At 39.9% G+C, this 25,377-nt stretch overlaps 1 protein-coding gene across 1 annotated transcript in view; it reads right to left on the bottom strand.

Moving 5' to 3' along the window:
* Window positions 1–12,527: 12,527 nt before the first annotated feature.
* Window positions 12,528–25,377, bottom strand: part of LOC103508103 — a 35,326-nt gene continuing 22,476 nt past the window's right edge. The window contains exons 8-17 of the mRNA XM_026822799.1: window positions 19,845–19,942; window positions 19,323–19,463; window positions 17,404–17,596; window positions 16,604–16,775; window positions 16,189–16,281; window positions 15,436–15,613; window positions 15,118–15,129; window positions 13,674–14,918; window positions 13,026–13,615; window positions 12,528–12,883 (exon numbers count right to left, since the gene is read on the bottom strand). Of these exons, the coding sequence (XP_026678600.1) occupies window positions 12,528–12,883; window positions 13,026–13,615; window positions 13,674–14,918; window positions 15,118–15,129; window positions 15,436–15,613; window positions 16,189–16,281; window positions 16,604–16,775; window positions 17,404–17,596; window positions 19,323–19,463; window positions 19,845–19,942 (3,078 nt within the window). The remainder of the gene's footprint in view (window positions 12,884–13,025; window positions 13,616–13,673; window positions 14,919–15,117; window positions 15,130–15,435; window positions 15,614–16,188; window positions 16,282–16,603; window positions 16,776–17,403; window positions 17,597–19,322; window positions 19,464–19,844; window positions 19,943–25,377) is intronic.

The following is a 25,377-nucleotide window of genomic DNA, read 5'->3' as shown; positions in this document are numbered from 1 at the left end:
TCTCTCCCTCTTCTCCTCTTCTTTCTCCTCCTCTTTCCTTTCTCGATACACTCAGTTTTTTTAACACTTTCCCTTTCTCCTCTCATCTCCTTTTTCTCCATCTTCATTCCTTTTTTTTTATCATCAACCCCTGGGAATGTTGCAATCTTTACCTCCCCTCTCGCCCTACCGTGTGTTGAGATTTTATTAAATTGAACAGGCGAAGGAGTGGAGAAAGAGGAAGAAGAAGAGAAAAAGAGGAAGGAGGAATATTAGAACGAGGAGGAAGAGGAGAAGAAGGAAGAAGAGAAGAAGGAAGAAGAGGAGAAAAAGAATAAGGCGGGGCGAGAAGAAAGAAAGAGGAGAAAAGGAAGTATAGTAGATGGAGGAGGAGGAGTAGGAAGGAGAAGAAGAGGAGAAAAAGGAAGTGTATTAGAAAAAGGAAGAAGAGGTGAAGGAGGAGGAGGAGAAAGAAAAAAAACGAGAACAGAAATGCGAAAATCTTAATTTAAATGTTTAACATTCCTTTTGGTTTGGTTTTTCGTTAACACTTTTACTGTCCCTCTTCAAAAATTGAAGAATACCTCACTGAAAGAGGTAGGAAGAAGTTTGATAGAGGGAACTGTGATAACGAAGGTCGAAATCGAAGAAAGAAGGTGGACAGGATAGGCTCTCTCTCTCTCTCTCTCTCTCTCTCTCTCTCTCTCTCTCTCTCTCTCTCTCTCTCTCTCTGTCTGTCTCTCTCTCTATAAAAAAAATCCAGAAGCTTCGGGTGAAACATTTGTTCAATTTGTTGTTTATAGGAGAAAATAATTTATTTAGGGATGTATATCTATTTGTAAAGCCTGATGATATGTTATACCTTCCTCAGACTACAAAAAAGGAATTTTAATTGTGTTGAGCATAAATGCTTGTCACAAATGTCGTTCCCCGCTTAATGCACTACGCTAAGTTTTTCGACTTGACTTCGACTCGAACCACCAACCTCCAGATCCGAAGTCCACCACGCTAACCACTGCACCACCTCAGACTACAAAGTATTAATTTACGAGTAGGTAGGTATTTAATTTTAATTTTTTTCGGTTTGAAATTTCGATTCAATGTCGAAACTCCCCAATTTCAGTCGTTAATTTCTATTTTTTGGAGTGCCAATATTAATGACATAAATACTTTTTTTTACGGGATTGTCTAGACTCTAGATACCTAAAAATATTGTTCTAAAATATGGTTACTCCATGAAATAGCTAGCAGAATGAACTTTACTTCTCTCCTCCATTACCTACCAAATGGAGGAAAGAAGAAGAGAAGGAGAACAAAGACTATAAGGAGAAGAAGGAGAAGGAGAAAAAGAAGGAGGGAGAGGAAAATGTAAAAATGGAAGAAAAGAAAAGTTAAATAACAACAATACGAATACACGAGGAGAGAGAGGGAGAGAGAGAGAGAGGGGGAGGAGAGAGAGAGGGAGGGAGAAAGGGAGAGAGATGAAGAACAAGAATGAAAGATAGCTGCAACAAAAATCAAGTGATTTATTGTTATTCCTCTCTCCCTCTTCTTCTCCTCCTCCTCCTCCTCTTTCTCTTCACATAATCATATCAAGAAAAGTTTGTTATTTGCTTGCTCTCTCTCTCTCTCCCTCCCCTTTCTTCCCCCTCATTTTTTTTCTTTTTTAAGGAAAGAAAATTTGTTTTCAAAAGAAGAATCACCCTATCACATCAGAAACTCACTCTCTCTATCTCTCTCTCTCTCTCTCTCTCTCTCTCTCTCTCTCTCTCTCTCTCTCTCTCTCTCTCTCTCTCTCTCTCCCTCTCACCCCCTCTTCCTTCTCTTTTCGTGTATTAGGTACATCATACAAAAATAAATAAATAAAAATGAACCAGATAAAAGAAGAAATGGGAAGAGAGAAGGGGAGGGAGGGAGGAGGAAGGGAAGGAAGGGGAAAAAATAAAGGAGGGGGAGAAAAAAAATTGCTTAAAATTATACACATGCTCTCAGATCCAAGTCGAATAGAAAATCCGCCCCGGGCGGGAATCGAACCCGCGGCCTAGCGCTTACAAGGCAGACGCACTACCAACCAAGCTAACTAGGCTGGCTAAATTTTTAGCAGGTTCTAAAAAATCTAAATCCATCGGATGGATTCCATCACTACATTCACATCACTGTAGAAAAACAGGGAAATTCGCTGTAGAATTTCCCTGTTTTTCTCTTTGTCTCCCTCCCTTTCCCCCCCTTTTGTGCTGTTTCCTCCCTCCTCCCACTTTCTGATGGGTGCTATTTCTCCTCCTTTCCCTTATCCTCTCCTGGTATACTTTCCGAGTTCTTCTCCCCCCTTTAGAATTCTTTCCCTCTGTAGAATTATTTCTTACTCTTTTCACTTTCCTTTTTTTTTTTTTTTTGTACCTACAATGCATAATACAATCAATAGGTACATGCTCCAGAAAAATTCAAGGAAACATGAGCCAGCCTGTGAGCTTGGAATTTAGCTTGTAAGCGTTAGGTCGCGGGCTCGATTCCCGCCCGGGGCTAACTTTATCCTAAACAGATAAAGTTTGGTCTCGGAGCGGCTGTCTTTTTTTATCCTGTACTCTTTCTCTCTTCAATTTCGGGACGAGAAGACTCCTGTTATATCAATTCAAAACATAGGTAAATAAAAATAAAAAAATCTACCCTTCGCTATTCTATTCTGGTAGTAGGTAGTTTGGAATAGAATAGAATTCGAACAAACTACCTAGGCAGGGGATTTCTATTCAATTTCATCAAAAAAGAAAAGAAAATTTTATTTATCTACAAAAACCCAATTTTAGACAAGGAAAAATGCGTGATTTACACCTCTCTCTCTCTCTCTCTCTCTCTCTCTCTCTCTCTCTCTCTCTCTCTCTTTCTCGCTCTGTATGAGTGAAATAGGATAAGGTACGTGCGAGAGAGAGAGAGAGGTGTACAAACACAAAATATGAGGCAACGAAAATTGAAAAGATTAGAAAAAAACAAAAAAAAAAAAGAGAAACCATATTTATTTTAATATTCACATATCATGAGATGAGAATATAAGAAACCGAAGGAAGAAGAAGAAGAAGGAGAAGAAAAAAAAAAGAAGGAGGATGAAAAAGGTGAAAGAAAAAGAAGAGTAAGAAAAAAAAAAGAAAGAGACGGGGAAGAAGGATAAGAAGAAGAAGAACGAGCAGAATAGAAGGGAGAAAGAGGGGAGGAAGAGAAAGAGGAGGAAGAAACGCAGAGATCAGGAAGAGGTGAAAAAAGGAAGAGAAGGTGAAGAAGAACAACAACAACAAAAAGGAGAAGAAGCAGCAGAAGAAGAAGAAGAAATATAAGAAGAAGAACCATAAAAATAAAGTACGAAAGTTTTCCCTGATAAACTTCGCGATAAATATTCGGAGAAAATGGAAGGTTAGGTTACATACAAAAAATAATGAAGGAACATTAAATAGGTAGAGATACCTAAACATAATTTAATGTAGCTGGGATAAGTACCATGATAAATTTTAATGTAGGTTAACATTCTGGCTTGTTTGAAAAGTAAACAATGAAAAGTAAATTGAAATGTAAACAGAAATGAATCAGAATGTAAACAAATATGTTTCCAAATACGCAGAAAAAAAGGTAGCTATTTCAATTGTTTGAATGTAATATGAAAAAAATATTATGGAGCTAGGTAGGTGTAGCTATTTCAATTGTTTGAATGTAATATGAAAAAAATATTATGGAGCTAGGTAGGTACTTTACATATCCCTTTTTTTTTTTTTTTATTATTATTTTTTTTTATTTTGTATGAGTAGGTACCTATTGCCTTGTCGGTGTATCCACTGTTCACGATGCATTGACAAATTATTGATGACTTTGGGTATCGAACCCGGGACCTTGCGCTTTCTGCTTGACAAGCATTCTCAATGGTTCATGACCTTTAGGGGACACCAAAGAGTTACAAACTTTATATATGTATCTATTTATTTTATCTATTTACTTGTCCACTTACATTTAGATGGTATATATTTATTTGTTTGGAAATCCTGATCGTAAATTTGTCAATGATTTGCAATACGCTTTAATTTAGAGCCTATTTCAAAAGAATAGAGAGAGAGAGAGACAGAGAGAAAGAAAGAGAGAAACCGTAATACTCTCCAGAATACAAATGAGCCATTTGAAAGAGAAGCACCACTTTCTGATCTTACAAAACGAGATTTTGTGTTTTGTAAGTCTACAAAGCTTGTAAAACTCAAAATCTACAAAGCTTGTAAAATTTCGAAAATCGTGTATCTCTAAAAGAAAAGCAAAGGGATGAGCTTTGAATAAGCCTTCTAATGAAGCTTCATAATACGATTTACAGAGACCATATTAGATGGTACAAAAATACGAAAAAATAGAAAGAAAATACGAAGGAAGAGGAGGAGAAAGAGAAAAACTGGATAAAAACTAACAGACGAGTTTACAAAAAGATAAAGAAGGATTTAAATGAGGATTCCCCGGAATTTTCTTGAACTTAAAACTAATACCATGTTTAAATCTTCAAAAACATAGAATTACATACAGACAGTATGTGACAAGCTCTTATGTATGAGTATACAGGGTGTAGACCATCTCCAAAGTTAAGCAACGTCGACCGTGGTTTTTCTCATTAGGTGACGATGGCGGTCTAAACTTCTAAAAACGTCTTTTTTAGTAGGTACTGTCAACTGAATGGATAGTAGGAATTTGGTATTTATTAAAAGGAATTGAATGGACTTTTCAGCAAATATGTCGAAAGCACCTGAGAAGTAGAAAGGAAAATAAAGGTCAGAGAGAGAGAGAGAAAGAGGATAATGTGTGAAAAGGGGTGGGGTTTTCAAAAAGAAATCAGAATATAGGAAGAAAGAATTAAGGAGAGAGGGATAGAAGGAGAGAGAAAGAAAGAGAGAGAGAGAGCGCGAGAGAGAGAGAGAGAGAGAGAGAGAGAGAGAGAGAGGGAGAGGGAATATTAAGTACTACTAAGAAGTTTGACATGTTTTGACATCACCATAACTGCCTACATTAGTGAACAACTTTTTATCTCTCTCTATCTCTCTCTCTCTCTTTCTATCTTTCCCTCCCCGTCTCTTCCTCTTAATATCTTTCCCTTTCTCTCCATCTCTCTCTCTCTCTCACTCCATCTCTCTCTATCGCTCTCTCTCTCTCTCTCACGCCATCTCTCTCTCTCTCTTTGGCCGAAAAGTAAAGTCCTGAAGAACGTGTTAACCTTTATTCGAGCTTCCTACAAGCTTTTGCCCTGAACAGCGACCGAATAGCAACCAGAATATGCATTTCTCGAGTCATTAAACCTCGTCCTTCTTTAACCTTCATGGTTCCTATCAACCTTCACATTAACCATTAACCTTCATCTGTGTGAAAGTCGACACGAATGATGTTAACGTCAAAAGAATAAATTTAAGAACATCGAATAAATTATGGATGAGAGAGAGGAGAAGGAGGAAGTGGAGAGAGAATAATTCTAGATAGAGAGGTAGAGAAGGGAGGGGAGGACGAGAGAAAAGGGGGAGAGAAAGAAAAAGAAAGAAGGAGAAAGAGAGGAGAAGGAGGATGTGGGGGCAGAATAAAATTCTTGATAGGGGAGGGAGGGAAGAAAGATAGAAAAAGGGAGAGAAGGGAAAAAGAAAAAGGAAGAGAGAGAGACAACATGAATATTATAAGTGAGTGAAAGAATGAAAAAAGGGAGGGAGAGGAATACAGGGGAAGGAAGAGGGAGGGAGAGAGAAAGAGAGGAAAAGGGAGAGAAGAGAGGAAGAAAAAGGAAGAGAGAGAGAGAGACAACATGAATATTACGAGTGAGTGAAAGTAGGAAGATGTTTCAGGAAGGGGAACATGTTTTGTGATGTTTTTTGAGTGAAAGGAAGAATCGTATACATAATCGACCGAAATTTACTAAGCTGTGTTCACACGTAGTCGACCGGCCAGTCGTCCATGTTTGAACGGATCGTATATCCGAGGAAACATGCTCATATATTATATCTTGAGACACCCTGTACACAACAAGATCTTTAAAAAAGAGATATGGGGAACTGTAACTGCTAAGGAAGGTCTTATAGTCCCGAAATCGAAGAGAGAAGGACAGGATAGGAGAAAGCCAGCCGTTCCGAGAACGAATCTTATCTGTTTAGGACGAGGTTTGCCTCGGGCGGGAATCTGCGACCTTGCGCTTACAAGAAAGGCCCGCGAGAGAAAGGCAGTAGGGGCTGGCTATCGTGTGAACGCGCCCTTAGCTTTATTTGCAAAGTCATTTATTTTGATTAGTGAATTTTTTTCCAAAACTCCATGTTACCCCCTTATAAAAGCTTTCCTCTTCCTTCTCCTCCTCTTCTTCTTGGTTCTTCTTCTTCTCCTTCTCCTCCTCCTTCTTCTTCTTCTCCTCCTCCTCCTCCTCTTCTTCTTCTTCTCCTCCTCCTCCTCCTCCTCCTCTTCTTCTTCTTCTTCTTCTCTTCCTCTTCTTCTTCTTCTTCTCCGCCTCCTCCTCCTCCTTATTCTTCTTTCATGTTAATATTCTTTCGCTTCTAAATGTTCTAATGCTACTCTAATGTTCTATTCTATTCTATTCTATTCCATATTATCTAATGTTGTGCTTCTAACAAACATAATATCATACACACCCCGTGTTTCCGACAATTCTGACATCTCTCTCTCTCCCTCTCTCTTCGTTCCTATTATCCTTTAATTTTCTCCTACTTTCTTCCTGTCTCTCTCTTTCCCTTTCTCTCTCTCTCTCTCTCTCTCTCTTTCCCTCTCTCTCTCCCTCTCTCTCTCCCTCTCTCTCTTTCCCTCTCTCTCTCTTTCCCTTTCTCTCTCTCTCTCTCTCTCTCTCTTCGTTCCTACTATCCTTTCTTTCCCTTTCTCTCTCTCTTTCCCTCTCTCTCTCTCCCTCTCTTTCTCTTTCCCTCTCTCTCTCTCTCTCTCCCTCTCTCTTCGTTCCTATTATCCTTTCAGGTCTCTTACTTTCTTCCTGTCTCTCTTTCCTTTTCTCTTTTCGTCTCTCCTCTTTGCTCTTCGTTTCTCTCTAACTTTCCTTCCTTTGAATTTGATTGTTAGCTCACACCTTAGGACTTAATATTGTTCTACCAAGCTCCTATTCAAATAATAATATGTGATATGACCATAGCAGATAGAGCAGCCCTCTCACATAGAAAACAACAAAAACAACCACACCACCAACAACAATACCTCCAACAACAACAACAACAACAACAACAACAACAACAACAACAACAACAACAACAACAACAACACCACTAACAACAATATTTAAAAATGAGAAAAAAAATGCAATTTAGAGATTGCCATTTTCAACAAAAAATGACGCCATTTTTTATTTTCGCACCAAATTCATCTTCGGTCAGACCTAATATTTTCTCTCTCTCTCTCTCTCTCTCTCTCTCTCTCTCTCTCTCTCTCTCTCTCTCTTTGTGACTGACTGACCAGTAACATTAAGATCTTGGGACAAAAAATATTTCTGGACATATAAAAGAATGAGATGGAATGGAAGAGAGAGAGAGAGAGAAAGAAAGAGAGAGAGAGGGGAGAGAGAAAGATTGCGTCTGCCTTGTAAGCGCTAGGCCGCGGGTTCGATTCCCGCCCGGGGCGGATTTTATCCTGATGGGATAATGTTCGTTCTCGGACCTGCTGGCTTTCCCCTATCCTGTCTTCCTTCTCTCTTCGATTTCGGGACGATAAGACCATAGCAGTTACAGCTCCTCTGTCAAACCTCTTTTTTTTTAAAGTCATCTGAAGGGATCACGTCAGAATTTTTGGAGACTTACGAGCCTTTATTCACACATGAGTACATTTGAAATTTTATTGATGACGCTAAAAAAGAGGGAAAGAAGGGGAGGAAAAAATTTAGCTAAAAAATCTGAAGAAGCTAAACACAAAATGAGGAGTTTTAATTTCATGCAGAATTAAACCTTCCATCCATCCAGTCAGGCAGAGAAGAAGGATTTAGACCTCCCGAAATAAAAGTCATTGCCTTCTTCCAAATTCTATTTTTCCTCCTTTTCCTCCTTCTCTCCCTTTTCCTCTCCCTTCTCCTAGGTCTTGTCCTCCGCCTCTTCCTTCCGTTTCTTCTAATCTTTTTCCTCCTCCTCCTCCTTCTCTCCTGATTTTCTCCCCATTTCCTCTTTCTTCTACTCTTCCTATTTCTCGTATACCTTCTTCTCAACCTCTTCCTTTTCTTCTGCTTAATTCTCTTTCTCCTAATCCACCTTTACCATCTCTTCCTTATCCTACTTTGCTTTCTCCTCCTCTCCTCTTCCTCCTCCTCCTCCTCCAGAACTCCAGAGGATTTATTCGGCTCCACTCTGACTCGGGGATTTCGGGAGAAAATTCAAAAATGTATTTTTTATGATGATCCCTTCTAAGGAGCGCACTAAAAATTGCTAATTGCCTTTTCCCCCTTCTGTAATCTCTCCCCCATCTAGTTCTAAAATTCCCCATCGAAAAAGGGATGTTCTATCCCCCCTTGGCCCCTTTTCCCCCATAAAAGTTCCATCCATCCAGTCAGGCAGAGAAGAAGGATTTAGACCTCCCGAAATAAAAGTCATTGCCTTCTTCCAAATTCTATTTTTCCTCCTTCTCCCCCTTTTCCTCTCCCTTCTCCTAGGTCTTGTCCTCCACCTCTTCCTTCTGTTTCTTCTAATCTTTTTCCTCCCCCTTCTCTCCTGATTTTCTCCCCATTTCCTCTTTCTTGTTCTCTTCCTATTTCTCGTCTACCTCCTTCTCAACCTCTTCCTTCTTCTACTTAATTCTCTTTCTCCTCCATAAAAGTGGGATTTTCTAGCTCCCTTCGTCCTTTTCAACCTTAAAAGTGAGTTTTTCTATCCTCCCTGGTTCCCTTTTCCCTAAAGAGAGGGACATTCTATCCCCGCCTTGCCATAAAAGTGGGATTTTCTAGCTCCCTTCGTCCTTTTCAACCTTAAAAGTGAGTTTTTCTATCCTCCCTGGTTCCCTTTTCCCTAAAAACGGGGACATTCTATCCCCGCCTTTTACCTTTCCCCCCCTCCCCAAAAAAAGGGAGTTTCTATCGCCCTCCCATGTGGAGGAGGGATAAAAATGCAACATTAATTTACTTTTAATCCCACGAACGTAAAATGTTTGTGGAAATAAATTGTTTGTAAACTCCCAGCTCCCATATCAATCCTGCTGGGGGCTGGTAGTTGGGAGTTTTTATGTGTTCAAGTCGTGTTTTTGAGTTTAGGCGGTTCGCAAACGGGTCATAGTCGATTCGTGAGAAACTAAGAATTTGGATAGGTCGCGGGTTCGATTCCCGCCCCCTGGCGAATTTTATCCTTTCCCGGAAGATGAGGTTCTTTCCCGGAAGAGTTAGCTTTCTCCTATCCTGTCTTCCTTCTCTCTTCGATTTCGGGACGATAAGACCTTGGCAGTTACAGTCACTCTATCAAACCTCTTTTTTTCTAATCAAGTTTTTAATCGATTACAAACCATGTACGAACAGCCTTAGTATTAATGCCGCGTAGAGAGTTTTGGGGCTGAATTATCTGTTCTTTTATAATCCACAGTCTCAAGCAGAATAACGAATTGTTTAGGACAACATCTGCCCTTCTTGAGCCTCAAAAAAAGTCTCGCAAATAAAATTTTGACCCAAGTAGCCTTTGAAAAAATATAATAATGAAAAATCCTGATATGCCTAATAATTACAACAAAATTTTGGGGCACAAACATGTATGAGTAAGTTTTATTCAGTATTTACCTATTTTTACAAGCTAATTTTGAGATTTTTTTTTTGTTTTAATTTTATGGGGCTGAATTACAGTAGCTTGTTTGCAAGCGCTCAAAAAAAGAAGAAAAAAAATGGTGGGCTAAAATTTTTGAAGCAACTTGAAACTTCTAAGTGTTTTAAAGTTTATCAAACATTGGATAGGTCGCGGGTTCGATTCCCGCCCCCTGGCGAATTTTATCCTTTCCCGGAAGATGAGGTTCTTTCCCGGAAGAGTTAGCTTTATCCTACCCTGTCTTCCTTCTCTCTTCGATTTCGGGACGATAAGACCTTGGCAGTTGCAGTTCACTCTATCAAACCTCTTTTTTTAATCAAGTTTTTAAGCGATTACAAACCATGTACGAACAGCCTTAGTATAAATGCCGCGTAGAGAGTTTTGGGGCTGAATTATCTGTTCTTTTATAATCCACAGTCTCAAGCAGAATAACGAATTGTTTAGGACAACATCTGCCCTTCTTGAGCCTCAAATAAAAGTCTCGCAAATGAAATTTTGACCCAAGTAGCCTTTGAAAAAATATAATAATGAAAAATCCTGATATCCCTAATAATTACAACAAAATTTTGGGGCACAAACATGTATGAGTAAGTTTTATTCAGTATTTACCTATTTTTACAAGCTAAATTTGAGATCTTTTTTGTTTTAATTTTATGGGGCTGAATTACAGTAGCTTGTTTGCAAGCGCTTAAAAAAAATGATGGGCTAAAATTTTTGAAACAACTTGAAACTTCTAAGTGTTTTAAAGTTTATCAAACGAGTCGAGTATAGGTACAATTTGTATTTAGGTATTTTTTTAAGGTAACATTTTTTAAGACTCTTTTTTCCACATTATTTCTGTGAATAGTAACAAGGAAGGCAATGCTTTCAAAGGTACCATAAATCAGGTGGGAGGAAAAATTTGTATTTAGGTATTTTTTTAAGGTAACATTTTTTAAGACTCTTTTTTCCACATTATTTCTGTGAATAGTAACAAGGAAGGCAATCCTTTCAAAGGTACCATAAATCAGGTGGGAGGAAGCCAACCTCCTCAGTTCATCCTCTCAAGAACAAACTTTTGGCAAGCGACTGCATTTCAAACCCGGGTCTCCAGAGTACACGTCAACTATTTGACCACGAAGTTTCAGCGTTCGAGAAGTTAGATTAAAATTCGAGAGAAAAAACTATTTCGATTAAAATGTTAGTTGCAGAAGGGGGTACGAGTTATAAAAACTTCGCTGTACCACTGAGTATTGGCTGTCGAAAATTTAACGAAAAGATAAAAAGTTTTTGCAAAAAAAAAAACTTCCTTTTTCTTCTCAAAAAACTTTATCTAGACATCCAAGTGTAGGATATAGGTGGGTAAGTCAATAACTTAGATATAACTCTAAAAGAAAGATCACTCAAAGTGTCAAAAGTCAAAATCTCACAAATTTTCCTACTAAATCCAATATACAGAATTCTATGGGGGGACATTCAACTATTTGACCACGAAGTTTCAGCGTTCGAGAAGTTAGATTAAAATTCGAGAGAAAAAACTATTTCGATTAAAATGTTAGTTGCACAAGGGGGTACGAGTTGTAAAAACTTCGCTGTACCACTGAGTAGGTATTGGCTGTCGAAAATTTAACGAAAAGTTAAAAAGTTTTTGCCAAAAAAAAAAACTTCCTTTTTCTTCTCAAAAAACTTTATCTAGACATCTAAGTGTAGGATATAGGTGGGTAAGTCAATAACTTAGATATAACTCTAAAAGAAAGATCACTCAAAGTGTCAAAAGTCAAAATCTCGCAAATTTTCCTACTAAATCCGATATACCTACAGAATTCTATGGGGGGACATTTTTTATAAAAATGAGTAGAAAAATACTAAAACACAACTAAATCAACTACCGAAAAAGAATTGCTTTTTTATTAAAGTTTTTTTAAAATAAAATACTGTAGTCTTTTATTCAATATCATAGGTAATCTAGCTAAGTACCTATCTATTTTATTTGTTTTTTGTTTATTTGTTTTTAAAAAGTTAGACAACCTTTTAACATTCGAGCAACCAACTCCAATAACACTAACTTCCAATAAGTTAATTCCTAATCACACCAACTTTCAAGAACTTTATCTAATAACACCAACTTTCAACAACTTTAGACCAATAACACTAACTTCCAATACGTTAAGTTTAACAACATCAACTTTTAATAAGTTTAGTCTAATAACAACAACTTCCAATAACAATCTGAATAAAACTATACTCCACCATTAGTTCAGTTTCCTGATCTTCAGATTCTTAAAGAAGGATTTCTGAAAAGAAAGCAGACTTCAGTTTTGGATGAATTTCGAAGATCTAGGTCTAGGTCTCTAGGCTGTAGCCTGCATAAGTAATGACGTAAAATTGGTAACAAAAATGTTTCTTCGTTGCCTTAACCAGTTGTTCCATTCACAACTTTCATCAACTTGAATTTGAATTACACTGGCCGTTAAGCAATGTTTGTTTCAAAATAGGTGACGTAAGCAATGTTTGTTTCAAAATAGATGACGTAAGCAATGTTTGTTTCAAAATAGGTGACGTCACACTTAGGTACACGGTCAATATTCTTTGTGGACCTTTTCAGAATCTGACATCACTCTTAATTACTCGGTCATTATTGTTTGCGGACCTTTTCAGAAATCCTCCTGATATCTCCCAAAAGTCACAACCTTGTATCTCTACTCTTTATGAATTTGTATCTTAATCCTGGCGTCTCACAACTTTGGATCCTTAGACCTCTACTCTCTATGAATTTATATCTTAAACCTAACGTCTCATAACTTTGGACCCCTATTCCCTGTGAATCTGTATCTTCACCACACTTGTATTACTCTCAACATTACTACCCTCACTCACATTCGTCTTATCAATGCTATACTGCCGCTTCAAATACTTATTCCCCGCGCTGTTCAAACACCTATACAAGTTATACGGCTTGCTCAAATCGTTTCCTTCCATTCCTCCAACAGCTGTCCCACCGGTTGTTCCGATGCTGAACTTGCGTTTCCCATTGGTGGCGGAGGTCTGGCCACCGCTGAATCCGCTGACAGCGTTGTTTACGTTGCATATCGTGCTGATGTTGGAGTTGCTACGACTATTCGTGGCAGAAGCGTTGACGAAGGATACGGTCAATATTGTTTGCGGACCTTTTCAGAAATCCTCCTGATATCTCCCAAAAGTCACAACCTTGTATCTCTACTCTTTATGAATTTATATCTTAATCCTGACGTCTCACAACTTTGGAACCCTATTCCCTATGAATCTGTATCTTCACCACACTTGTATTACTCTCAACATTACTACCCTCACTCACATTCGTCTTATCAATGCTATACTGCCGCTTCAAATACTTATTCCCCGCGCTGTTCAAACACCTATACAAGTTATACGGCTTGCTCAAATCGTTTCCTTCCATTCCTCCAACAGCTGTCCCACCGGTTGTTCCGATGCTGAACTTGCGTTTCCCATTGGTGGCGGAGCTCTGGCCACCGCTGAATCCGCTGACAGCGTTGTTTACGTTGCATATCGTGCTGATGTTGGAGTTGCTCCGACTATTCGTGGCAGAAGCGTTGACGAAGGAGATGCCAACGAGGTCGTACTTGATCTCGTCAATACTGGTGTCGATGCTTTTGCATTTGTTGAACCGTTTGGTGGTGTTGACGCTCAAACTGTTGCTGGAAGCTGTTGCGGCCATTCCGTTGTTGGTGTTGCCGCTGTTATTGTTGTTGCTGTTGTGGTTGTTTACATTGGCATTGGTCGTATTGATGTTACTGCTGCTGTTATTATTATCGCTGCTATTGTTATTGTTGTAGACATTGACATTGGTCGTATTGTTGCTCTTGCTTTGGTTGCCAACAGACACATTCCTATCTTCTTCACTCGTTTCTTCGATCGTCGAGTAGTTATCATGCAGGAAATTCGTTCTCCCGAGCCCACCCGGGCTTGCTCAAATCGTTTCCTTCCATTCCTCCAACAGCTGTCCCACCGGTTGTTCCGATGCTGAACTTGCGTTTCCCATTGGTGGCGGAGCTCTGGCCACCGCTGAATCCGCTGACAGCGTTGTTTACGTTGCATATCGTGCTGATGTTGGAGTTGCTCCGACTATTCGTGGCAGAAGCGTTGACGAAGGAGATGCCAACGAGGTCGTACTTGATCTCGTCAATACTGGTGTCGATGCTTTTGCATTTGTTGAACCGTTTGGTGGTGTTGACGCTCAAACTGTTGCTGGAAGCTGTTGCGGCCATTCCGTTGTTGGTGTTGCCGCTGTTATTGTTGTTGCTGTTGTGGTTGTTTACATTGGCATTGGTCGTATTGATGTTTCTGCTGCTGTTATTATTATCGCTGCTATTGTTATTGTTGTAGACATTAACATTGGGCGTATTGTTGCTCTTGCTTTGGTTGCCAACAGACACATTCCTATCTTCTTCACTCGTTTCTTCGATGGTCGAGTAGTTATCATGCAGGAAATTCGTTCTCCCGAGCCCACCCGGATCTTCTTTACAAGGACTTGAATCTTTCCGATGCCAGTTTTTGTCTATTCTGTTTGGGCTTTTTGATTTGTCTACGTGGTCACTGTCGTTGAGCTTTGTACTGATATCTTCATTACTGGTTTGATTGTCTTGGTCTACTCTTTCATTTACGCCTAACCTGTCACTCATATCCACATTTTCGTTAAGTCTTTCATTGAGGCCCGTTCTATCGTTTGGAGCTCCTCTTTCACCTATTCTATCACTAATTCCACTACCAAGCCTTTCATTTAGACCCGCTCTATCGTTTGGACCTCCACCTAATCTATCACTAACACTACTATTGCTTTGATTCAAATAAGAATTCCCATCTGTTTCACCGTCTCGCATGTCAATGTAGAAACACGAGTCAAACGTGTTCTGCTTCATGTACTTGTACTTCTTGTGGGCGCTCAGCCTTGTGGCGTCCTCCATGGTGGAATCCAGGCTCAATATCTGGCTGAGTATCTTGTTCTGGGAGGTTTTTTGGGTTTGCGACTTCCCGTTGTTTCGCGGGCTTCGGTGTAGTTGTACCGCGTGTTCCTGAGAGGTTCGCCCCGGCCCCGGGGATGTTTGCAGACTTCGGGAGGAATGGTTGCTGCGGGCTTCGGTGGGGGAGAGGTCGATGGTGGTTGACGGTCCCGTGCGTCCGTACAGGATGAGGTTTTCGTCCAGTCTGTTGAATAGAGATATTGAGAATGAGAAGGTTTAGTGGTAGGTATAACAGAATTCAAGAGTTGTTAGATATTGTTGAGACTTCATTGCAACGGTCAATACATTCATTAGCAACAGCAACGAGTGCCCATGATAAAGTACTCAAGTCTAATTAAAGAATTCAAGAGGTCTGTCCATAGAAGGCTATGTTTTGAACTTACCCATGACTATCTCTGATGAAAGCATGAAACAAAGAAAATGAAATGAAAAATTAGTTCGGATTCACACTTTTAGAACAAACTCTGGATTACTCTAGAGTCTAGATCTCTAGATTATGTTTGAACCGTGGATTAAGTGTAGTCCGCAGTAACCATGGATAGAATGCCGGCTGTAGCTTTAGGGAAAATTGAGGCAAAAAAACAGCAGATATTTCCCTCTTAATTCGCCTGACCACATTTGTGGTAGAGAGAGGGACTGTTTCAATACAGTCGGATCTGCAACTGAACCAAGAAGACTTCATAGTCGAATCTGAAACTTACCCCAAAGGAGGTGGAGTGGGCAGCTCCTTGTAGAAGCCCTTCTTCCCCAACAGCCAATAGGTGGGCATCTTCCCCTTTCCCTTCAACTCGGTCTCTCCTCTATACTCCAACTGGTAGTCTCCCACTTGGTCCAACTTGGCCTTGGTGTCTGCAGACAGGTGAATCCTCCACGGGGCTCCTGAAAGAATATTTTACAATGATAATTTGAAAACAACTTGAAATTTTATTGCAATGACCGAAGAAAGAAGAACCAATTTGAGGCTGTGTTTTTGAAGATTTTTTCCAGCATTCAGACGCTGGTAAGTACCATTAGGTACCCATATCTGATGAAGTACCAATGTTGTTCCACGAATAACACAGAAGGAAAGGAAAGTTTTTAGCAGGTTGAGCGGACAAGAATGATGCCATGAAAGGTCCACGAATAACACAGAAGGAAAGGAAAGTTTTTAGCAGGTTGAGCGGACAAGAATGATGCCATGAAAGGCCCACGAATAACACAGAAGGAAAGGAAAGTTTTTAGCAGGTTGAGCGGACAAGAATGATGCCATGAAAGGCAAAACAACATACCCTGAGTCGTGAAAATACCCTCTAATAAGACTGGACTGGAGAAGAACAGAAGGCTGGGTAAATCGAAAATATTTTGTTCTTCTTCCTCAGGAGACTAATGGGCGAGTTTAACGCTGATTTAAACTCCCAAACACGTAGACTAATAGCAAAAGATATTGGGTGTACTTAGGGATTCCTTTCTCTTACCTGTGGACTCAAGTCTGGAAGCAGTGTTCACGGTGTCTCCAAACAAACAGTACCGGGGCATGGTCAAACCCACGACCCCCGCACAGCAAGGCCCTGCAACACAACCACAAAAGTTACTTTCACTACAAGACTGCTAATATCCGCTAATTATTTCTACTCAAGTGTGACTTAACAATCTCTCTACCAGTCTACCCCAACAACCTGCAATTAGCTACACTACACTAAACATGGTTAGACTGTGAGGTTAAAGGGACTTTTCAGTCCTATCCCAGCAGGTAGCGCGCCTCCTTTGTAAGTACTCGCGGGTGAGCACTGCGCTCACATACGCTTTTTCCCGGAAAATTTAAGTTCCCTTGAAATTTTTGATCAGAATTAGTGACCTACTTCTTCCGAAGATTTTTTGACACTGGTCTACCTGTATGAAGTCCAATCCTCAGCCGCAGTGGTGTGTAGGGTAAATGCCGAATCTTGAAGCGTCCACTGTGGTGTAAAAGGTCCAAGGCCATGGTGGCTATTTGATCTGCGTGGTCCGGGATTCGAACCGGCAACCCTCCGACTACCATGTAGGCATCGCCAATGGTTTCCACCTGTGGGAGAGAGAAAAGAAAATAAAATAATTTAATCTTTGTTTCAATCTTGTTCTAACCGTCACGTCACTTCGGCGCGGCGATAGCACGTTGAATCTACCAGTTCCTGGTGGATCACGCAACGTTGTGTGTGGTTGGTATTCGGATTGGACTGGACTTTCAGTCTGTCCCTACTCACTGATCTGGTTCGGGTGAGTATAGAACCCGTGATCTCTGCATTATGGAGTTAGGGATGTTCCTTTTCCCTGTATCGAGGATTGATATCCGGATGTTTGGCCATCTGGGAAATCACGTGTTGTTAATATTGCCAGTGCCCTAAATCACCAAAGTATGGAATAGTATTTACAATTCGATATTTTGACATGATTCGTCCAAATTCAAAATTCTGCTTTTCCATTGGCTATTACACTTGTAAGATACTTTTCCATACTTTGGTGATTTAGGGCACAGCTCACTCAAGCTGGGTGAGGAGGCAGGTAGCTTGTCCCCCACTCAAGGTTTACCATCACCAAAAACTTGATGTTTAAGGTACTTGTACCTATGTACCTAACCTAACAGGCAAGTAGTAGATTTAAATAACATTTTTTTATTATTTTTTTTTTCACCTTTTTTTTTAATTACCCCTTACCTTGTAAACGTTATAAGCGTTGATCGTAGCGTCGAAACAGGTGTACAAGTCGTTCAGCAGATCCACCACTTCAAACGGTGTAGAGTAGGCGGAGATTGTGGTAAACCCGACAATGTCCGAAAAGTAGATCGTCACTTCTCGGAAGTCTTCGGGGTCCACCGGCATTCCGAGCTTGAGCTTTTCAGCCACGGAGCTAAAAATGAAGACAGATACATAAATACCTATGTGTACCTACGCGTATTTTTCTTGTTCAATCTAAGATGATTCCCCTCTCCTGAGGCCCGTTTCCCCTCTTTTAAAGGAAAATGCGAAAATTTAGTTTAATCAAGTTTAAACTAGGAGGCGTGGTAGCGCTTGTACATAAACCATTGGAAATAAAAGATGGCGTCTTCTTAACCTCCAAAAACCTAGATGGGACATTACTTCAGTTCTGACTCCACAACGGAAAATTGAAAGCATTGAATCCAAGCGAACTTTTGGACCTTCGATAGTCCAGAGAGAGGTCCAAATCAAACTTCTCATTCGGCTCACCTCGGTAACATTCGGTTCAGGAGCTGTTCTGTTTTCTTCTTCTCAATGTCCAACTGTTCCGTTCTTTCCTGTCCTATTAGTCAGCTCCCATGGCGTAGTGGTCACTGCGCTCGCCTTGCACGCGGGAGACCCGGGTTCGATTCCCGGCGGTGTCAAGAAATTTGTATCATCCAAATGATTCCGTGACTGGCTGTTGCGGGGCCCACTCAGCCTCGTGAGGAAAATTAGTAGCTATGACATATAAATGCGCATAGCGACCGGTGCCAGCATGGTAGGTAAACGTTGGATTTAAGGATTATTGAGATATTGGGAAAATCCTACAATGCTACAGTGAGCACCAAAGTTGTGACATAATAACACAAAGAAACTGCATTTACATTTACATAAACCATTGAAAATAAAAGATGGCGTCTTCTTAACCTCCAAAAAACTAGATGGGACATTACTTCAGTTCTGACTCCACAACGGAAAATTGAAAGCATTGAAATCCAAGCGAACTTCTGGACCTTCATCAGTCCAGAGAGAGTCCAAATGAAACTTCTAACTTCTAAAGTTGAAAATTGAATGCATTGAAACCCAAGCAGACTTCTGGACCTTCGTCAGTCCAGAGAGAGGTCCAAATCAAACCTCTCATTCGGCTCACCTCGGTAACATTCGGTTCAGGAGCTGTTCTGTTTTCTTCTTCTCAATGTCCAACTGTTCCGTTCTTTCCCGAATCAGATCCTCCAGATTATTCGAATACTTCTCCAGCATTTGAAACATCGTGTCCACGAAGTTGACTTTCCTGGGAGAATAAATATAAAGGAGTGACTTTAACCTAAGTCCCAAATGTGCATTTTGTATCGTAAACTTAGTAGCAGCAAATGACCGCGCCCTCTACGTCGAACACAGAAAGTAAGTATTAAGTAATGTCACTGTATCCCTGCTAAGGGTTTTAGTGACGGGCGTTCTACCTTTCATTTGGCGACAAGCTACCCACATACTAATATTAACCTCATCCTCAGTGCGGACAGAAAAAGACAGCAGAAAGCGATTGGTCAGATGGTCATGGTCACCCATGTGGATACCAACAACCAACATTGCTGATTGGTCCTTTCAAAGTTCAAAAACACTCAAAACCCCTTTATTTTGTAACAGTTTGTTTCCCCTCTTTTAAAGGAAAATGCGAAAATTTAGTTTAATCAAGTTTAAACTAGGAGGCGTGGTAGCGCTTGTACATAAACCATTGGAAATAAAAGATGGCGTCTTCTTAACCTCCAAAAACCTAGATGGGACATTACTTCAGTTCTGACTCCACAACGGAAAATTGAAAGCATTGAATCCAAGCGAACTTTTGGACCTTCGATAGTCCAGAGAGAGGTCCAAATCAAACTTCTCATTCGGCTCACCTCGGTAACATTCGGTTCAGGAGCTGTTCTGTTTTCTTCTTCTCAATGTCCAACTGTTCCGTTCTTTCCCGAATCAGATCCTCCAGATTATTCGAATACTTCTCCAGCATTTGAAACATCGTGTCCACGAAGTTGACTTTCCTGGGAGAATCAATATAAAGGAGTGACTTTAACCTAAGTCCCAAATGTGGATTTTTGTATCGTAAACTTAGTAGCAGCAAATGACCGCGCCCTCTACATCGGACACAGAAAGTAAGTATTAAGTAATGTCACTGTATCCCTGCTAAGGGTTTTAGTGACGGGTTTTCTACCTTACATTCGGCGACAAGCTACCCACTTACTCATATTAACCTCATCCTCAGTGGGGACAGAAAAAGACAGCAGAAAGCGATTGGCCAGATGGTCATGGTCACCCATGTGGATACCAACAACCAATGTTGCTGATTGGTCCTTTCAAAGTTCAAAAACACTCAAAACCCCTTTATTTTGTAACAGTTCAATGTTTTGATTAACCCTTCTTACCTGCCCTGGTTCAAGGTTTTGAAGAGGTCGTTGACCTCGTTGAAATCCGGCCGCATATCGGGGGGTTCCGCCCAGCATTGGCGCATAATGTTGATGGCCTCCGGCGGGACCCAAACAGGGCGGAGTCCCGGAACGACACCGTGCTTGTTACCACACGGATACAAATCCAACTAAAAACAGTCCTCGTGCAAGTAAAGAGTTGGTCTAGAAGACTTAAACGTGCTAGCCACTAGGACCCCAAACCTGACGGTCTGAGGTCAGAAGCGTGGGTTCGCAACGTTGTAATGATCTACCATAGGGCGTCTCGACATGGCAGATCCAATCCGACTTGTTAGTAGGTTAGTAGAATTTGGAAAATTTTGAACACTTAATTTGGAGGTAAATAATTTCGGGAGAATCTTTGAATTGTGACAATGCACGAGTTTAATTTTTAGAAAATGAAGAAAAATATTACTGGCCTTACCACCCAAACCTGACGGTCTGAGGTCAGAAGCGTGGGTTCGCAACGTTGTAATGATCTACCATAGGGCGTCTCGACATGGCAGATCCAATCTGACTTGTTAGTAGGTTAGTAGAATTTGGAAAATTTGGAGCACTAAATTTTGAGGAGTAAAAATTTGGAGAAACTTACTGTGATGATGTAGGTATGAGTTAGATTTTTATAGTGAACGAAAATATTGCTGGCCAATATAGGTTGAATTGAAAATTTTCTATTCCTGGCTGCTAGGAAAACTTTCATGTGTATGCTGGCTGATATAATGCTGTGCACTATAGCATCACAGGTCATCATCATTGGTTAACAGCCATAAAGCTTGTTTGCTAGGGCGTCTCGACATGGCAGATCCAATCCGACTTGTTAGTAGGTTAGTAGAATTTGGAAAATTTTGAACACTTAATTTGGAGGTAAACACTTTTAGGAGAATCTTGGAATTGTGATAATGTAGGTACGAGTTTGATTTTTAGAACGAAGAAAAATATTACTGGCCTTATGGGACTTGAATTTTTATACTGACATATAATTATATCGGCCAGGAGATAAGATTTTTCCGTTTTCTGTCCTTATTCTGGTTAGAAGAAAAGGCCCCCTACAGGGCCCTCGAAGGCCCAATAATAGAGGAATTGCAATATACCACATCACGTCATATTTGTTCAATGGAGGCCAATACTCCAACAGTCACATAAGAATAGTGATATGTCCTTAAATTCTTAGATATAAAGAGATAATAGGTAATAGATAGAATAGTTATATTGCTAACTTGCATCTTGCATTGGTACATTTATATTGGAGGATACAGGGCCGTATCCAGGATTTTCAAACTAAATTGATACCAAGGGCAAAGAAAACGGGCAAAGCCGTATCCAGGATTTTGTCGAGGGGAGGCCGAGAGTCCAAATAGTGATGTACCGGGAGGGGCATGCTTAAATTTTTCGAAGTCTGGCCTACAGTAAAAGGGAAAAATGAAGCTCGAGGAGTGGGGGGGTGGGGTCCTGACTGAAGTTAAGCAACTTTTTGCACTTTATTTTCAATTAATGAAGGGCTTCCTTGTCCCCCTAAATACAGCCCTGGGAGGACATAAACATCACGTACACATGTTTATGCCACAGGTAGGTATGTTGACATGGTCCTTTTGTAACATACCTATAATCTACGAGTTTATATAGAATACAGGATGTCCGTAAATTCAGGTGTCCACAACTTTTGTGGATATGACAGGATTACTAAAAGTGCCTCCTTTAAAATCAATTTCCATATTTCAATAATCTTTTTAATTTTTACAGTATTAATGTCGCCACTGGTCGTTACTTGATTAAAGTAGCTTCTCACGAGGCTCTGTGCACCCCAAACGCCAAGTACTGAGTCGAAAAAACTTCGACCAAGCCGGGAATCGAACCTAGGACCTCCGAAATACAGCCCTGGGAGGACATAAACATCACGTACACATGTTTATGCCACAGGTAGGTATGTTGACATGGTCCTTTTGTAACATACCTGTAATATACGAGTTTATACAGAATACAGGATGTCCGTAAATTCAGGTGTCCACAACTTTTGTGGATATCACAGGATTACTAAAAGTGCCTCCCTTTAAAATCAATTTCCATATTTCAATAGGTAATCTTTTTAATTTTTACAGTATTAATGTCGCCACTGGTGGTTACTTGATTAAAGTAGCTTCTCACGAGGCTTAGTGCACCCCAAACGCCAAGTACTGAGCCGAAAAAACTTCGACCAAGCCGGGAATCGAACCTGGGACCTCCGGTGTGTTAGAGTTGTTAGACTTAACCTTACTACCCACTTAGGCGATACCAGGATCTATCATTCAAGTTCTCAGGGTCCCATATCTCACGCGATAGGTGACTAAAACCAGAACTATAGAACCTAGAACTGGTAAACAACCTATAAAAAAAAATTTTTTTTTTTTTTTTTTTTTTTTTTTTTTTTTTTTTTGGCATTGGTTTGGCACTAAGCCTCGACCATACAGCCAGAGTGGCCAGCCTAGTTAGCTTGGTTGGTAGCGCGTCTGCCTTGTAAGCGCTAGGCCGCGGGTTCGATTCTCGGTCCGGGCGGATTTTATCTTGAACGGATAATGCTCGTTTTCGGAACGGCTGGCTTTCTCCTATTCGGTCCTCCTTCTCTCTTAGCTTTCGGGACAATGAGACCTCAGTTCTGTTACAGTTCCCTCTATCAAACGTCTTAAAAAACTTAGCTGTTAAGTCTTTCTTTCGGGACAATGAGACCTCAGTTCTGTTACAGTTCCCTCTATCAAACGTCTTAAAAAACTTAGCTGTTACACACAGTCTTGCTTTCGGGACAATGAGACCTCAGTTCTGTTACAGTTCCCTCTATCAAACGTCTTAAAAAACTTAGCTGTTACACACAGTCTTGTTGAGACTCTAACCCCCATGACGGGGATTGTGGGGCCCCATCAAGTAAATGTTATGTTTGTGCTCTCTTCTTACAATGGTAGCGATACTACTTTATTAATTAATAACACAATTACTTAGGTAATTAACTTTAAACTTTTATTTATTATTTTAAAAACACAAACTACAATATGTTTCAGTCCTTGAGCTTTCACTCACTTTTCTCCACTAACTATGATTCTCCTAATCGATACTAGGCATCGATATCAGATATCGACTCCTAATATCGATTATTATTATCACTCTACTACAGTAAACCTATTTATTACAATCATAAGATTGATATGCAATTTGCAGTTCAAGGACTGAAAAGACTGACTCAGTGGATAACTTACAAACGTAAACGTTAAGCAGGCATTAACCCCGTGTTACCTTCCACTCTGGAACCTACTAAATTACTAATATAGTCTCAAGTTCTAAACTAGTCTCGAGATTTGTCAATTTGCCAGAATAAATATGTAAATACCTACATACCTATCATAATTATCATTATATATATTTATCTACTTAGCAAGCTAACACGTACAACATGGTTGGGTTTATTTTAAAAACACAAACTACAATATATTTCAGTCCTTGAGCTTTCACACACTTTTCTCCACTAACTATGATTCTCCTAATCGATACTAGGCATCGCTATCAGATATCGATACCTATCGATATCAGATATCGACTCCTAATATCGATTATTATTATCACTCTACTACAGTAAAACTATTTATTACAATCATAAGATTGATATGCAATTTGCAGTTCAAGGACTGAAAAGACTGACTCAGTGGATAACATACAAACGTATATGTTAAGCAGGCATTAACCCCGTGTTACCTTCCACTCTGGAACCTACTAAATAAAATTACTAATATAGTCTCAAGTTCTAAACTAGTCTCAAGATTTGTCAATTTGCCAGAATAAATATGTAAATACCTACATATCATATCATGATATATATCTACTTTGCAACCTAACACGTACAACATGAAGCAGGTAACCACAGACAGAAGTAACCACAGGATGAAAAACACGAACGGATATGAAACTGTTATGTGACTAAAAGTGACAGTGTGACATAAACAACAACAATACCACCAACAACAACCTTATGAGTTATGAAGAAGTTGAAGAACTGAAGGAATTTGTGTAATATTGTCTGCCTCGGTGGTGTGGTGGTCAAGAGGCTCGCCTGGTAAACAGGAGGGCGTGCGTTCAATCCCAGCTGAGGTATGGTATTTTATCCTCAATATAATTTGAGAAATAAGTATTAGTTTTACAGCTTTTGAACAACAAAGAAGTTTGTTTTACAGCTCAAGTCAACTTGTTAAATACCTACGTAATCTCCGTCTGTCTTCCTTGTGGTTTATGAGGTTTCTCACTTGTCTTGATTCTCTCTTATGTCATATTAGGTTAATAATCATCATTGCTCTAGAAGGGTGTGTCCGATTTCGATTAATAAAATTTTGGCATTAGCAAGCAAGTTCAATACCTAAAGGACTTGTCATTAAGTTGGGCTCAATAGGACCTCTTTTACTTTCCTTATCCTATACCTAGACCAGAAGCAGTCAACTTAATCCTGTCGGGGTCCGGATAAAGCTGAAAAAAAAAAAAATGCCCGCAGTCGGGACCAATAATATATAAAACAAACCCCCCCCCCCCCCCCCAATATAGAGATGCAGGTCTTAAAGGGGTGGTATGAGTATAGACCTACAGGAAGGAAAGGAAGTAATGTAGTTTTTTCTCATTGAGTTCTACAGTTTTCTGACCCCACTATCTTGGTCTTATTGCATAACACCACAGTATTGATTCACATTTTTCCACCATGATCGTCATCAGTTTCTTATATCATTCCAGGCTCACACTATTTTATCTTTGACTAAATTTGACTGACTAGTGGCCTAGATACTATGATACTAATGCTAATGCTAGATACTAAATGCTAGTTCGCTAGTTCTAATACTAGTACGAACTAAAGCCAAGTGATGCATTCCCTTCCTGATAGGTGGTCAGTATGACATTCCTCAAGAGATGTGTTTACTGTAGGAGATTGGAATCATTCTCTCACGATCATATTTGGTTCAGTAGCAATATACAACAGTCACATAAAGCTATATGATATAGTCCTTATAGATTCTATGATGAAATTCGACGAGCTAATAGAAGTAATCAAAGAGAAATAAGTGTATAATCTTGATAACTGGAAATCAATTGCAGAGGATTAGTCACATTATATATGGAGAATCAGTGAGTTGTATCAGGATTTCATTAACTAAATAGCTTGATACCAAGCGGCAACAAAACGGCGCGTATCGCTGAGATTTTGTAGAGGCTAGAACGAAGAGTAAAATAGTGATGTACCGAAAAGGCATGCTTATATTTTTTCTAGATGAAGTACATGGCTAGCAGTATGAACAGGTAAATAATGAGCGCGAGAGAGTGGGGGGGGTGGGGTACTGACTGAAGTTAAGCACTTATCGCAACAGTTATAATTCATTATATTGAAGGGTTCTTGTCCACCCTAACTATCAGGCGCCTGGGACGGCATAACTACGTCACATTGTTTATTGCCACAGGTAGGTCATGTTGACATGGTCCTTTTGTAACATACCTGTAA

Source organism: Diaphorina citri, unplaced genomic scaffold, assembly GCF_000475195.1.
Source record: "Diaphorina citri unplaced genomic scaffold, Diaci psyllid genome assembly version 1.1 scaffold367, whole genome shotgun sequence".
Taxonomy (NCBI): Eukaryota; Metazoa; Arthropoda; class Insecta; order Hemiptera; family Psyllidae; genus Diaphorina; species Diaphorina citri.
The sequence above is the reverse complement of the archived record's forward strand: the minus strand, read 5'-3'. Positions and strand labels throughout refer to the sequence as shown.